We start from the raw sequence: 14,457 nt of genomic DNA, 5'->3' as shown, positions 1-14,457 counted from the left end.
TACCCACTGGTGTAGCTGAAGCTTACCGAGAGGGACCCGAGCCCAAAGGGGAACCCAGCAGAGCATGTGTGCTCATGTTTTGTACATCTGCACAATCTGCTATAAGTAGCATCTCACATAGGCAGAGCTTGGATTGTGGCCAGGGCTTGGGACAGTACCACCATTTTTTTTTCCAATTCAAACCCTGAGGGAGAACAATGAAGGGGTGACAGAGGGATAAACACTCCTTTCTCCTGCCCTTCCCTGTAACAGAAAGTGGTATACTTTTCTCTTTTCTTTTTTTTGGAAAGGGGGATGAAGGAGGAGAGGGGCAAGTTCTTCCAGTTACCCTACCTAACGCTTGTTCCCCAACAAAATGCTTCACTATCTATCTAAGGTATTTACATAGCCCTGATTGCCAGAGTATCTGAGCACCTCACAAAACCGCTATGAAGTATGGAAGCCATATTATTCCCGCTGCACAGAGGGGGAACTGAGGCACTGAGAGGCTAAGTGACTTGCACAAGGTCACACAGGAAGTCTGTGGTAGAGCATAAAATTGAACCCAGCTCAAATCCTAGGCTAGTATCCTAACCACTGGAGAAAACTACCAGTCTTCAGTATGCTACTGTTGGTTACAGTGTGCCAGTTTTTACTTTGAAACTATGGCCAACATGCAGGTGAAGCAGGCACATTGCTATCTGCAACCTTTCCACCAGAGATGGTCTATATTTGTCTGATATTTTTATTTGGGGTTTTTTTTTTTAGATTTTTCAAAACAAAACGAAAAGTTCTGTTTCAATTTTTTACCCTTTTCTCCATCTCTTTTTAAAAACTTTTCTCTCCCCTTTCCCATTGGAAAGGGCCATGAAAGTCAATGGCTTTTTAAGTCACAGAGGTGTTTTTGAAAATGTTATCCATCCTAACTAGTAACTGTTTCTAGGCAGGCTGTGGAAGCAAAGTGAGTTCAGCTGGATGACAGTAAAGACCCAGGAGTGTTAATTGGAATCACATTTGGGGAATAACTCATGCCCAATCTCTGCAGTCCCCAAGGGCTTTGCATTCTCCAATTGGTCAGGAAAGCAAAGCCTTCTTTTCACTGATTCCCTGAACTGTCAGTCCTGAGTATTTCACTCCCTCCCCTCACAATTACATCACCAGGAGTGTATAAAATCTGACCAGGTGGTGAATGGAGTAAAGCAGTGTCTGGAGTACTGAGAAAGGTAAGTGAGTTGGTGTGGTGCTTGCCCTTGAAGTAGTAGGAATTGTTGGTAATAAGGATTTTAGTCACTTTTTAAAAATTGTTTATACAATTCCTTGGTCAGGGCTTTGCAGTTATGCTGCTAAGAAATGTTTAGATGTGTAAGCGTCTGTATTAAGAAGCTGTGGGTAGGACAGCAGTTGGCAAGCTGAGTCTGGGGAACTTAATGCTTGTTGGCCTTAAGCCCCTTAGCTGGTGAGAGACAGGATCACATTTTTAAATTTTTTTTCTGCAGTTAAAGCTATTAAATGGCCTTTAATAATGATACTCACTACCTTTAATGGACTCAGGAAAGTGGACTGTTTTGAACCTCTCTATGCCATGAGAAGGAATCCTCCTGCTTCCTTTCTCCTTAGCTGCAGTAGAACTGAAATTGTCACTACTCTTATTTTTTTTTTTTTTAAGCAAGAAATATGTACTCAGCTCACTAAAGAGCTAATGTTCCTCTAAATATTACTACTTTGTTAATCTGATAATGGCCCTGCCATTTCTTCTACTCCTTCTTTGGAGCAGAACACTGCTCTTGTCTTTAGGGTGCTGTAAAGTTCTTAAGGAGAAGTTAACTTGTAACTTCAGGCCTTTCTTTCTTGCCCTTTTCAGGTATGTCTGATTATACCGTGACTTCTAACGGAAAAGACACAGATATGGCATCCCCAGAGCACGGGGAGGAGGAGCAACAGGTAGGTGCTTCCTCTTTACCATTGCTAGTTCAACATGTGAATACAAAAGATGGCTGGCTGGCGTCTGGTAGCGGGCTTCACATATGCCCACCTCCATGTCTAGAGATCTATTCAGTTGCTCTTCCAGAAGCTGCAAAATAGCTTGGCTTATAAGGATGTTTAAAAATTCTTTTTGCTTTAGTTAAACTTTGTGATCTGGCTTCAGTTCTCAGAAGCAGCTGTTGGGCCTCTTAGCTCTTCAGGCTTTCACACCATTGAACAATCCTTTGACTGGGGGAGCAACACGTCCAAGGGTGTAAAAAGTAATGGTTCAGCCCCAGTTTAGAACATTGCTTCCCTGACTCACTGTTCTGTCCCTTGCCTCTCTAGAATGTCTTGAGGAGGGTGGCTAGTCTACCTTTAGTCAACTCTGCCTATGATCTGGCTGCCACTGCCTATGCTTCCACCAAGGAGAGCCATCCCTATGTGAGGTCCATCTGTGACATGGCAGAGAAGGGAGTGACGTCCATAACCAACGTTGCAGTAAGCAGTGCACAGCCACTTGTAACTAAACTTGAACCTCAGGGTGAGTGGTGCATATGTAGACCTTTCTGTTTGTATGGTACAATTCCTTGACAGTAGGATCTCAACACCCAATTGGGAAGCTTCCATCTCTAAAACTCATATAATGAAGATCAGTATGCCTGCAGTACTGGAGGACAGGCTGGCAGCAGGGTTGGTGTGATGATAGGAATAATACAGTAGCCTGTGGATATAAACTAACATTTGCTAGAGGATAATGAAGGGCTTTGCTTACATTAATTATTACTGCTGAACTTGTACTCACCTTCACTGTAGCTAGGAGGTGAGATTAGTGCTCAGCCCTTTCCCTTTAAGGAGCAACACCCTTTGAAAGGCACCTAATTGCGAAATCAAGTTACAGAATGAGGATCTCAGAGGCTCAAAATGTAGTCTTTTATTGGACCAAATTCTCTTGGTAAGATTACCTCACCCACCTTGTCTAATATCTCTGGACCAACATGGCTACAACAACACTACAAACAGATTACAACTGTTAAACTATTCTTAACTAGCTTCTTGTTGAGCTATTGCCTGATGCCAACAGCAATGGGCACTCCCTGACTTGCCTCCTTCATGAGAACAGTTAATTGGATTTATTGCAGCCAAGGCATTGCAAAAACTTATTGGTGCCTTCCAGAGGGATGAGTTAAACCTTTGATCAAAAGTCTTCAGAGCTGTAAGACTATGGAGTGGGAGATCCTTGCACATAGTCCATTCCCACTCTACCAAGAACATAAATTTCTCACTAGAAGAGGGAGCCTGGAAAGTAATGCCTAGCATGCTTGGATAAAACAATTCTGCAGTAAGTATAGATGGGAGGAGAAAGTGTCCTGATGCTAGTTGGAACAATCTTGAGTAACTGAATTAAGATGTATGGGAGGAAACCTGGAACTAAACTATTGAAGGGGACACTACTTTTCATGGAAAACTTTTTACCAGAAAAGCTCATCTCTTGGGGGAGAGGGAGGAAATCCCCTTACATGGGGAAGGAAGGGGAAATCCCCCTGAAGGTCTAGATTCCATGCAAGTGTGTAAATGTGCAGCACCTACAACCCAAACTACTGCTGCCTGAACATATTGGAGAACCAAAGCTCTCATTACAGATGTGAGCCAGGTTCTGTACGTATTGCAGTAGCAAAATTGACCAATTGAGAAACTATGGTGTCTCTCTAGTGATGACAGCAGATGAGTGTACTTCTGAAGTACCTGACAAAGTGGAGGAGACTCTACCAATCTTTCAACAGACCCCTGATAAGGTAACTTTCACCACCCTCGCTCTACAAAATGACTAGATTAAGTGCTTATGAAAGGGGTGCCAATAATGGGACACTTCCTCCAGTAGAGGAACACTCCATACTAAAAGCAGTCAAGAGGTGGGAGCTAGTGTTTAAACATAACTCTGGTCCAGAGCTTAACAGCAAGATGCAATTCTTCCCCCGGAAGACTTGACCTATGGGGCAGAGCAGGTGGTAATCCCCCAACCTCAATCTCTGGGTCAATGTGGAATTATCACTCTGCATTACTGTACAATAATGTCTTGAACTTTCTCTAGGTTACATCTGAAACACAGGAGTTGGCATCTTCCAGACTGACAGATGTCAGAGACCATGATCAGAATGGTAGATATGACCAAAGAGGCTGTACAGGATGGTATGAAGACCACCAAATCAATGGTAACTGACCGAATGAGCACAGTTGTGGAATCAAGAATGGGCCAGTTGGCCATAAGTGGAATGGAAGCAGTGCTGGAGAAATCTGAAGAGCTCTTGGATCACTATCTTCCCATGACAGATGATGAACTAGGTCAGAACACAGGAATGACAAGCTTATTATCCTAAAGTTTTTAGGATAATCCTCCCTTTGGGCCAAACTTCTCTAGGCTTCTCCTCAATCCTGTATCTGTCACCAAATTTGGGCTCATCCTACAGCATTTTCATATCTTAACCCTCAGGCTCTGCTTTTAGTTGGCAGGCATGTTGCCTGAATTTTATGGGATTACAAGTGGGGACAGGGTGGTACTGGAAGGAATTATGGGCATGACTATTCATTAGAAATCAGTTTCCTTATCCAAATAAGCAAAAACTGGCTTAATCTTATTTAGTGGGGCAGTTACAGGTGGGCTTTTTTTTAAAAAAAAAGCTGAAGTTACTTGATGGGTGCTAAAACTCCCTTGTTACAGGAGTTTGGCTTAAGATTTAACAAAGATCAGTATGGCTTGTACTCCTCCTTTCCCAATCTCTTAATTTGAGAGGGTGAACAACCTGAGCTTTCTTCCCTCTAGCTGAACTTGCTGAACCTGTGGAAGGCGCTGAAGTGTCTTCAGCACAACCACAAGAGCATCGGAGTTACTTCGTGCGTTTAGGTTCCCTGTCAACCAAACTTCGCCAGCGTGCCTACCGCTATTCCCTAGACAAGATGAGGCGTACCAGTCAAAACATCAGAGAGGCTCTTTCCCAGCTTCATCAAACCATGGGACTGGTAGGAAATCAACTACCTCTTAGGCTGATGCCCTCCAGGGCAGGGAACCCCTCTAATTCTGCCTGCACAGAATGTGGTACAATGAGGCTTAGACCTCAGCCATGGTTGTGTGCTGTGTAACGAGACCCTTCTACTCCTGATGCATGGAGCGTACCGCTCTGTGGGGTGAAGGCTAGTTCATAAGCAGTAGAACTAGAATAAATGATGTGCAAATGTCTCTTCTCAATATGCTTAATCCATTTCTAGATTGAATACATCAAGCAAGGTGTTAAACTTCAAGAAGTCCAAGAGAAGTTCCATCACATATGGCTGAGCTGGAACAGAGAGCAGCCAAAAGGCAGTGAGATCAAAGACTTGGCAAAAACAGAGGTATGTATTGGGGGGGGGGGGGGTGTCCTCTGGTCTGCAAGGCCCAGAATACTGGCTAACCTTGCAGAGTGGCTTATCTTTGGATAAGTAGCTGATTAAAATCAGGTGACTTATTACAAAAGTCCTCTATTAGCATAATAGAAATAGGTGGCTTCCTTGCTTAGACATCCCTAAAATGACATCACACCAGCAAGGTCTGTGCCAAGCATGAATCTAAAGAGACTGTTTCTTACTTTTTTAACCTCAGTACAGCCTGAAAACTGATATTGTAGATCATAGGTTTGCAACCGGTGAAACCCCTGTTAAATAACTTGGATTAGCTCTGTTCTGACCCAGTTTACAAGGCTTATTGCCTCTGGTGTTAACCTCCATTGTCACAAGCTGCTTCCTCTTAAGGAAGGAGCAATTTGGCTTTATATTTCTCCTGAAAGAGTGCATGGCACACCCATTGCAGACCTTGTTGCAAGGTACTAATGGAAAGACCATGGGCTCCAACACCACCTGAGGCAGTGGCAAGTTTGATATTTATTTTTGAACATTAGAATTAAACTTCTAATTTCTCCAACAGATGGAGTCTGAGACTTTGGCTATGTCCCGCAGCATTATCCAGCAGCTGCAGGATGCCTGCCAGATGCTAGTATCCAGCATTCAAGGTCTCCCCACCACCTTTCAGGATAAGGTGCAACAGGTGTATCACAACATGAAAGAGCTTCATGATTCTTTCTCCACTGCCCATTCCTTCCAGGATCTCTCCAGCAGCCTCCTGACTCAGAGCCAGGAGATGGTGACCAAGGCCCAGGAATATGTGGATGAGCTGATGGCATACATGATGGAGAATACTCCTCTGTCTTGGATTGTGGGACCCTTCACCCCATCGGGTAAGGTGTCTGCAGATTCCATTGAACCACAAAACCAAGAAAATGAGGCTGAGGAAGCTGAAGTCGTCTCAGCATCCAAGTCTGAGGAGGCCTTGTGACCTAGAAACATAAAACTTCTTCTCTAAGGAAGAAGGCAGAATTCCTTGTCTCCACAGATTCAGTCAGTCTTCCTTGTGACTCCATGTGTACTAGCATAGGTCTGCAGGAAAGACCCCAATGGCTAGTACTAGTAAGAAATGTGTGCCTCTATCTCCACCTTCTGGAGGTGTTGTGACTTCTATAATGTAGATCACTTCTCAGCTCAGATACTACTTGTTTGTGTTTAATATCACTGTCTTCAAAATAAAATGTCACTGCATTTGAATGGAGGTCTAATCTGCTCTTTCTAAGAGGTTTCCTGGTCTATAGTAGACATCTGTACCTGCAATTAGTCATGCTACATGCAGCCTTGTTTGCCAGTAGTAGCAACCATTGGCATTAGTGTGTAGACACTTAGAGTAAATTTCCCAGGCATCTATATACCATAGAACCAAATCTAGAGCCTTAATTTCTAAGTAGTTCTAGATCAACTACTCACAGCTGTAAACATGCTTTAGTTTCTGGTTAAACTTACAACAGAGAAGTTACTTTTGTTGCTCTCATATGGCTGTGGTAGAATTGCACTTGGGATTTCAGGTAGCAACTTCTAAAAAGCAAACAGTGCAGTTAAAAATCCTACCACCATTCTAGCCTAGGTTGGCCAGACTCTACCTGGATTGTTCCATCCTAGGGCAGGGACCAGGAGAAAATGAGGCAAAGGAATCCCAGGAATATCTCATAAAACAGGGCGGGCACTAGAGGGGCTCTAAGGCATAGATGTCACAGCCTAAAACATTGGTTATTCTGGTGGGGAATGTGTGTATAATTTTGAACACCTACAAAATCACTTTGAATCTGGATCAAGGCTGCATAAATCAGCACTTCACAGCTGGGAATGTGAAAGTCTATACCAGCAAGTTTTGCACTTATGCACAGCAGGCCCTCTAAAAGCCACATCATAGGCTGACAAGTATCAAAGGGGTAGCTTTGTAAGTCTGTCTTCAAAAAACAGTCTGGCACCTTAAAGACTAGATTTAGTTGGGCATAAGCTTGCCTGGGTAAAGAACCCAATTCAGATGCATCTGAAGTAGGTTCTCTACCCAGGCAAGCTTATGTCCAAATAAATCTGTTAGCCTTTGAAGTGTCCCTGGACTCTTTTTTGTTCCCTTTTTTATCATAGGGTGAATAATTCAGCTTTTCCCACAGCCTCAGATCTACCTGTCAAAGAGGAAGGGTATCAATGACTACTATGAAAAATACGTAGTAAACCACATTGTAACATAATACAGATACAATAAGGGCTTTTGAAGTTCAAATGAAGGTGGTACAGTCCCATAATACAGAGGATATGCACTCTGTTTAGTGCACCACTTCCCCCAGGAAAGCAAGCACAGAGACCCAATGTTTTTGGAGGTATTTAGGCATTTCTGCACTCACATTGCAGGACCTCCCTGAGACCAAGTTCTGTTTACAAGTGATATAGGGATTTAGATTCTGAAGTCACTTTTTGACAATGAGACTTGCATTGCTGTCACATGGGTCTTGCAGAATAGTGCTTAAACACATTCAAAATAAAACTAGGCCTCTCTGAAGAAATTTATAGCTCAATTTAAAACCTATGCCAAACTTGAGGGTGCTATGATAGCTTGCTTACCACCTGTGTCCTAGGTTATTCCCAGCCCTGCAACTCCCTTGAGTCATTTCTATGCTTTGTGCCTCTGTAAAAGGGGACCACATGATGCCATCTGTAAAATGGGGATAACTATTCTCTGTAATGAAGTATTTTGAAATCTGGTTATATTTAGTAACTAACAAAAGGGGGCCCAGTTGCAGTTGGGGCCTCCATGTGCTACTCTGCTGCAACTATTACAGCTGTGAACTTCCTAATGTGCACAAGTACTAAAGTTTGCATAGTATAGCTGTACCCAAAAAGTCAGTGGGAGAGAAGTTGTTCCAGATGCATTTTCTAAACCACTCTTTCTACAGAGGGAAAACAGATCTAGTGGTTCTGGAATACCTACCTTCTATAAAAGCCAACATGAATGCCTTGCCTACACTAGAAAGAGATACGCAGCTTATTCCAGCAGGAGAGTTTCATGCCAGTATCATTTATGGCTTCAGCAAATGAAATAAGTAGGGCTGTCAATTAATTGCAGTTAACTCACACAATTAACTCAATCATGACTAAAAAATGTAATTGCACTGTTAATAGAATACCAATTGAAATTTATTAAATATTTTCAGATTTTTTCTACATTTTCAAATATATTAACAATACAATGTGTACAGTGCTCATTTTATATATTTTTATTACAAATTTTCACTGTAAAAATAAAATAGTATTTTTCAATTCACCTCCAAGTACTGTAGTGCAATCTCTTTATCAGGAAAGTGCAATTTACAAATGTAGACTTTTTTTGTTCTGTTTTTGAGAGAAATTATGTAACAATGTAAAACTTTAGAGCCTACAGGTCCACGCAGTCCTACTACTTATTCTGCCAATCGCTAAGACAAACAAGTGTGTGTACGTTTACAGGAGGAGATGCTGCCTGCTGCTTCTTTACAATGTCACCTGAAAGTGAGAACAGGTGTTTGCATGGCACTTTTGTAGCTGGTGTTGCAAGGTATATATGTGCTAGATATGCTAAGTATTCGTATGCCCCTTCGTGCTTCAGCCATCATTCCAGAGGACATGCTTCCATGCTGATGATGCTTGTAAAAAAAGAATGCATTAATTAAATTTGTGACTGAACAACTTGGGGGAGAACTGTATGTCTTCGGCTCTGTTTTACCCACATTCTGCTGTATATTTCCTGTTACAGCAGTCTCAGATGATGACCCAGCACATGTTTGTTTTAAGAACACTTTCACTGCAGATTTGACAAACCACAAAGAAGGTACCAATGTGAGATTTCTAAAGCTAGCTACAGCACTCGACCCAAGGTTTAAGAACTGCAGTGCATTCCAAAATCTGAGAGGGACGAGGTGTGGAGCATGCTTTCAGAAGTCTTAAAAGAGCAACACTCCGATGCGGAAATTACTGAACCTGAATCACCAAAAAAAGGAAAATCAACCTTCTGCGAGTGGCATTTGAGTCAGATGATGAAAATGAACATGCATCGGTCTAAACTGCTTTGGATTGTTATCGAGCAGAACCTGTCATCAGCATGGAAGCATGACCTCTGGAATGGTGGTTGAAGATGAGGGGACATATGGATTTTTAGTGCATCTGGCATGTAAATATCTTGCGATGCCGGCTACAATAGTGCCATGCAAACACCTGTTCTCATTTTTAGGTGACATAAACAAGAATCAGGCAGCATTATCTCCTGCAAATTGTAACCACATTTGTTTGTCTGTCTGAGCGATTGGCTGAAGTAGGATTGAGTGGACTTATAGGCTCTAAAGTTTTATATTTTATGTTTCAATGCAGTTTTTTTTTGTACATAATTCTACTTTGTAAGTTCAACTTTCATGGTAAAGAGATTGCACTACAGTACTTGTATGAGGTGAATTGAAAAACACCATTTCTTTTGTTTTTTACAGTGCAAATATTTGTAATAAAAATATAAAGTGAGCACTGTACATATGAAAATGTAGAAATAAATGGTATTCCATTATTTTTTAACAATGCAATTAATTGCAATTAATTTTTTTAATTGTTTGACAGCCCTAGAAATAAGCTATATTTGCAAAGGGCCTTCCCCCCAGTATATTTGCATCTATATAGGGTCTTTGGGAGCTCTGCATATAACAAGAGATGTTTTCACTTCTTGAAAATTTACCTTTTTTATCTGGTTTATCATAATTCCGAAACACTCTATAGGGTTTGCCTTAACTCGGGAAAGGTTTGAATTTGCTTCAGACTGAGCTAAAACCAACCTTTTTTTTTTTTCTTAATATAGATACAGGAGCCGAGGCTAAAAATCGACCAGCTAATACGTTAAAGATGTTGCCCTGCATCTGCACTAGGAAAATAGCGGAGTTTAGGTCACTTAACTAGTATGCATTAGGCTACATGGGTCCAAATTAAACTCAATCTTTTTCTAATTATTTTTTTTCTCCTTTTTTCTCTCACAGAAGGTTGGGGGAAGAACTGGTAACTTTTCAGGGAAGAGAGAGGTAGGTGTCTTGGGATAATAGTTATGGAGTTATTAAAGATAGTTTATGCATACATAAGGAATTCTTCAAGGTTAATAAATATCTTGTCTAGTCTGCCTTTTGCTGGCATAAATGTCACTTAGGAATGCTATGCCAGCAAAAGTACCCTGTATAGGGATACACTGTTAAGCTGATTATCCATTATGCTCTCCAAGTCATTTTCACAGTTGGTGCTTACCAGAATAGTCCCCTATCTTGGAAATATGTCGTACATTCTTTGTACTTAAATGATAACTATTCATTTAACTATAACAATTGGCCATATCAAAATGGATACTATTTGCTTGCACACAGCTTACCAAGCAATCAAGATCACTCCGCATCAGTAACCCTCTTCATTATTTATGCTCCTCCAGTCGTTAGAATCTGCAAATTTTTTCAGTAATGACTTGGGGCTTCATTCAAAGGAATTTAGGGCATTAGAATGCTGAGCATTTGCAATGCTCAACTTTTAGGGGCCTACACAATCACAGGAACACCACTGCAATCCACAAACAGGGACGCCAGAACAGGGCGGAGGGAGGGGCCAGGAGGTCATGGCTCTATCACTTTTTACTGGCCATAAGGGCGGGTGAGGGGGCAGACAGAAGTGAGTGGGGGATGGGGTCGTGCAGGAGAGGGAAGGGGCTGTCTGGGGGTCGGCACACAGTTCCAGTGCCAATGCCTCCCCCCTACTTTTAGGCTTTGTGGACAGGAGTAGCAGAGGCTTCCTAAGTTAAGCATCTAGGCTCCCTATGCAATGAAGGGGGAGAGCTAAGCACCTTAGAATTCAGTTCATAGGAGCCAGTGCATTAGGTGGGGAGCCACCTCAGTTAGTCAAATAGGAGATGCTGGTAACGGGTATGTGTCGTAAGCCACATCCCTCTAATAGACATAAATGCCTATCTCTGCTAGTGCTCCACGACTGAGCGCCCCTGTCATGGAATCAGTTTGGCTTAGATAGCTGAGTTGTTTCTAGATTGAGTGATTGGAGCCGGGAGACTGGACACTGTATGCTTTACACCCAACCCCGCCAGCTGGATGCCCTACTCACCAGGCTCCAGAGTCATTCTCTCTCTCTCTATCCCAGTGACTCTAAGTATTTATCCACAGTAGAACAGCTTCAACTAGTCACACTGGATACATCACTGGCACGGCCAAGGACTAATTATTTGTCCTAATTTGCTGAAATTTCCCGACCTCTCCTTATTTTTTCCCTTCCCACTGTACAGTTAGTAAAATTCCTACCACTCTTCCTAGCACAGGTACACGCCACACCATATGACAGGAGTGCCTGTCTGACTCATCTCTATAGAGAAACATTAATAAAGACTTCATGGGGGTGTATCTCATCAAACAAATGCTTCCAGGGCCAGCACTCAAGGAGCTCTCTCCTACAGATGATCATGTAACGTGAAATGTTATTCCTGTATTGTATGTATCATCAAAAATGTGTTAACTACTTATGCTAAACAATTTGTTCCACCTTGTACTTAGCCGTGACACTGAGTACGTTTCCTGAAGCAGAGCTCTGTGTAGCTCGAAAGCTTGTTTCTCCCACCGCCAAAAGCCGGTCCAATAAAAGATAGCACCTCACCCACCTTGTCTCTCAGTGGCATTTAGCCCCACAATTCCACACTATAGTACTCTTGAACACCTTGTAAATCACTTGGATGCTCTACCCAGGTTGTGTGCTTCAGTACTCAAGCACAGGACATGCCAAAATAGAGGCTGACCATGCAATTCTAACCCTTGTGCGTAGCAGGCATTCTAAAACTATCACTTTGTATTGCCCACTAAGTAATCTAGCTTTTCCACAACCTCTGGTCTACCTGTCAAACACTATCACTCACTTGTATGAAATATACATAGTAACCATCATTGTGTAACGTTACACTAAAGAAATGTAACAGAACTCTTTGACTTGCAAATGCAGCTGGCATATAGCTCTTTTCATAGTTCGCTTCCTTATGCTTCTGAACTGTACTTCACAAGCAGCCATCAGATTTTAAAGCAGAAGAAAGAAATTGTATGATATATGGGTAATGATTAAATACACAGGTAAGAAATCTAAAGATAAGCTGGACATTTCTGTGAAAATAGTTAAACAGAAATATACATGACTGGAAAAAGTTACAACTCTGTCAGGTTTAGAGAGAGGAGGGATAAATGCTATGTGATCATGTATGTAAGGCTGTACCACACTGCATTCATGTAAAGAGGATGCAGTTAAATCTGTAAATGTGAGCTTAATTTTGTCAAGGCCTGATTCTCAAGTGCACTCTTTACGTTCTTCTTGTGACTTTGCAAATATAGCCCATACTCTGTGCATTAATACACTGCCAACTCCAAGAAACCAAGCCTTCCGAAGAAAGCTGCACTTCAAGCTGAAAGCCAAGACAAAACTCGGGGGGGCATCTGGAAGAGCTGAGCAGGGTGAAGGCGTGTCATCCCGTGGATAAGATAGGACACTGCACTATGATTCAGGGATCTGAATTGCTATTCCTAGCCCTGGTGCTAACTCACTATGTGACTCAGGGCAAGTTATTTCAATGCTTTGTGCCCCCATTTCCCATCTGTATAATGGGAATGATGACACTTATGAAGTACATTGAGCGCTCTTGGTTGCGTATACTCAATAACTAGCCCAATGGGGCTTAGTCTCAGGTGGGGCCTCTAGGTGCTACTGGGCTGCAATTGTGAACTTCCCAGCAGGGGCACAATCACTATAGGAGTTTGCATAATGTAACTCTGCTCCATAAAAATCATAGACTATCAGAGTTGGAAGTGACCTCAGGAGGCCATCTAGTCCAACCCCTTGTTTGAAGCAGGACCAATCCCCAATTTTTGCCCTGATCCCTAAATGGCCCCCTCAAGGATTGAGCTCACTACCCTGGGTTTAGCAGGCCAATGCTCAAACCACTGAGCTATCCCTCTCCCCAGGGAGCCTACATGCTGAAAGCTGTGCCAGATGCAATACCTAAACCATTCCCTATACTTAGGGGAAATGATCTAGCTGTTCTTAAATTCCTAGTTTCTGTAATAATCATCAAGAAAATATAGGAACCCCGCAGAATTTTTCATGTACGCATAAAGAGAAATTCCCCTGGCCATAAGAAAAAATAATCAAAGATACCAATGATCCACGCCACAACACACACTCCACCTTGCAAAAGAAGAGAGGAGAATAAATGTCTTGACTAAGTAAAGAGATTGAGTTTAGGGTTGGACCTACCTGACCTGACACATGCTGACCTAATCTCAGTTTTAGATGGATGAGTTATATCCTAGTCTTCTGCATCTACACTAAGAATAAAGATTGGCTTGTATTAAGTAAATCTAAATTAATACAACCCCTTTCCTTAGCCAAGGCAAACCCCACAGAGTGTTTTGGCCAAGATGTTTTGGAATTATGAGCCAAGTCAAAAAGATAAATTTTTAGGAAGTAAAATCATCTCCTCTTGGTATGTGCAGAGCTCCCAAATACCTTCCCTAATTTGTCTCAAACATCTTTAAAAAATTCTACCCTGGCATAAGAGAAATGTCATACAATTGGTTTATTTCTGGTAAATTTAGTTCAAAGACTTGTACACATGCTTAACTATTCACAAGGGAGGACCTTAATGAAGGACAAGTATTTGCAGGACCAGGACCTTAGGCAATAAGGTTCAAAACACACCGATTGTGGAAGGCTAGCTTTAACCTTAACTAGAGTGAGACTAAGGTCTCTTGCTAAAAAAAATGGCATTAACACCCTACTACAAATAATTAGTATGATTAAAATGTATTATCTTTAGAACTTGTGAGAGACTAATGCCCCTTTTAAATAACCCAGAGCAAATCAGCTGGGAAACTAGGCATTGCTGCTCCTTCAGTGTCTATTCTTTGTTAGCAAGAAAAACAACTTCTCCTAATTAGCAATGGTTGCTAGGCAAAGTGTGGCAGCCAGGGTGATTCCAAATGAATGGGAGGCTGCTGCTAATCCCAGAAAAAGATAGTTAATTAAAATAATATGTGATGAGTTAGCCTCTTC

General features: G+C 41.9%; 1 protein-coding gene across 1 annotated transcript; it reads left to right on the top strand.

Annotated features, from left to right (window-relative positions):
• The first annotated feature begins 1,120 nt into the window (after window positions 1-1,120).
• LOC102930125 (perilipin-3) lies at window positions 1,121-6,570 on the top strand. Its single transcript, XM_043539615.1, is given in 9 exon segments — window positions 1,121-1,202; window positions 1,841-1,920; window positions 2,290-2,485; window positions 3,655-3,737; window positions 4,034-4,101; window positions 4,103-4,284; window positions 4,763-4,959; window positions 5,206-5,328; window positions 5,897-6,570. Coding segments are annotated over 8 exon segments (1,335 nt in total). The 5' UTR covers window positions 1,121-1,202; window positions 1,841-1,842; the 3' UTR covers window positions 6,305-6,570.
• The last annotated feature ends 7,887 nt before the right edge of the window (window positions 6,571-14,457 follow it).

This window comes from Chelonia mydas, chromosome 1, assembly GCF_015237465.2.
Source record: "Chelonia mydas isolate rCheMyd1 chromosome 1, rCheMyd1.pri.v2, whole genome shotgun sequence".
In the NCBI taxonomy this organism is placed as follows: domain Eukaryota; kingdom Metazoa; phylum Chordata; order Testudines; family Cheloniidae; genus Chelonia; species Chelonia mydas.
Note: the sequence above shows the minus strand (reverse complement) of the source record. Positions and strands in the feature narration are given on the sequence as shown.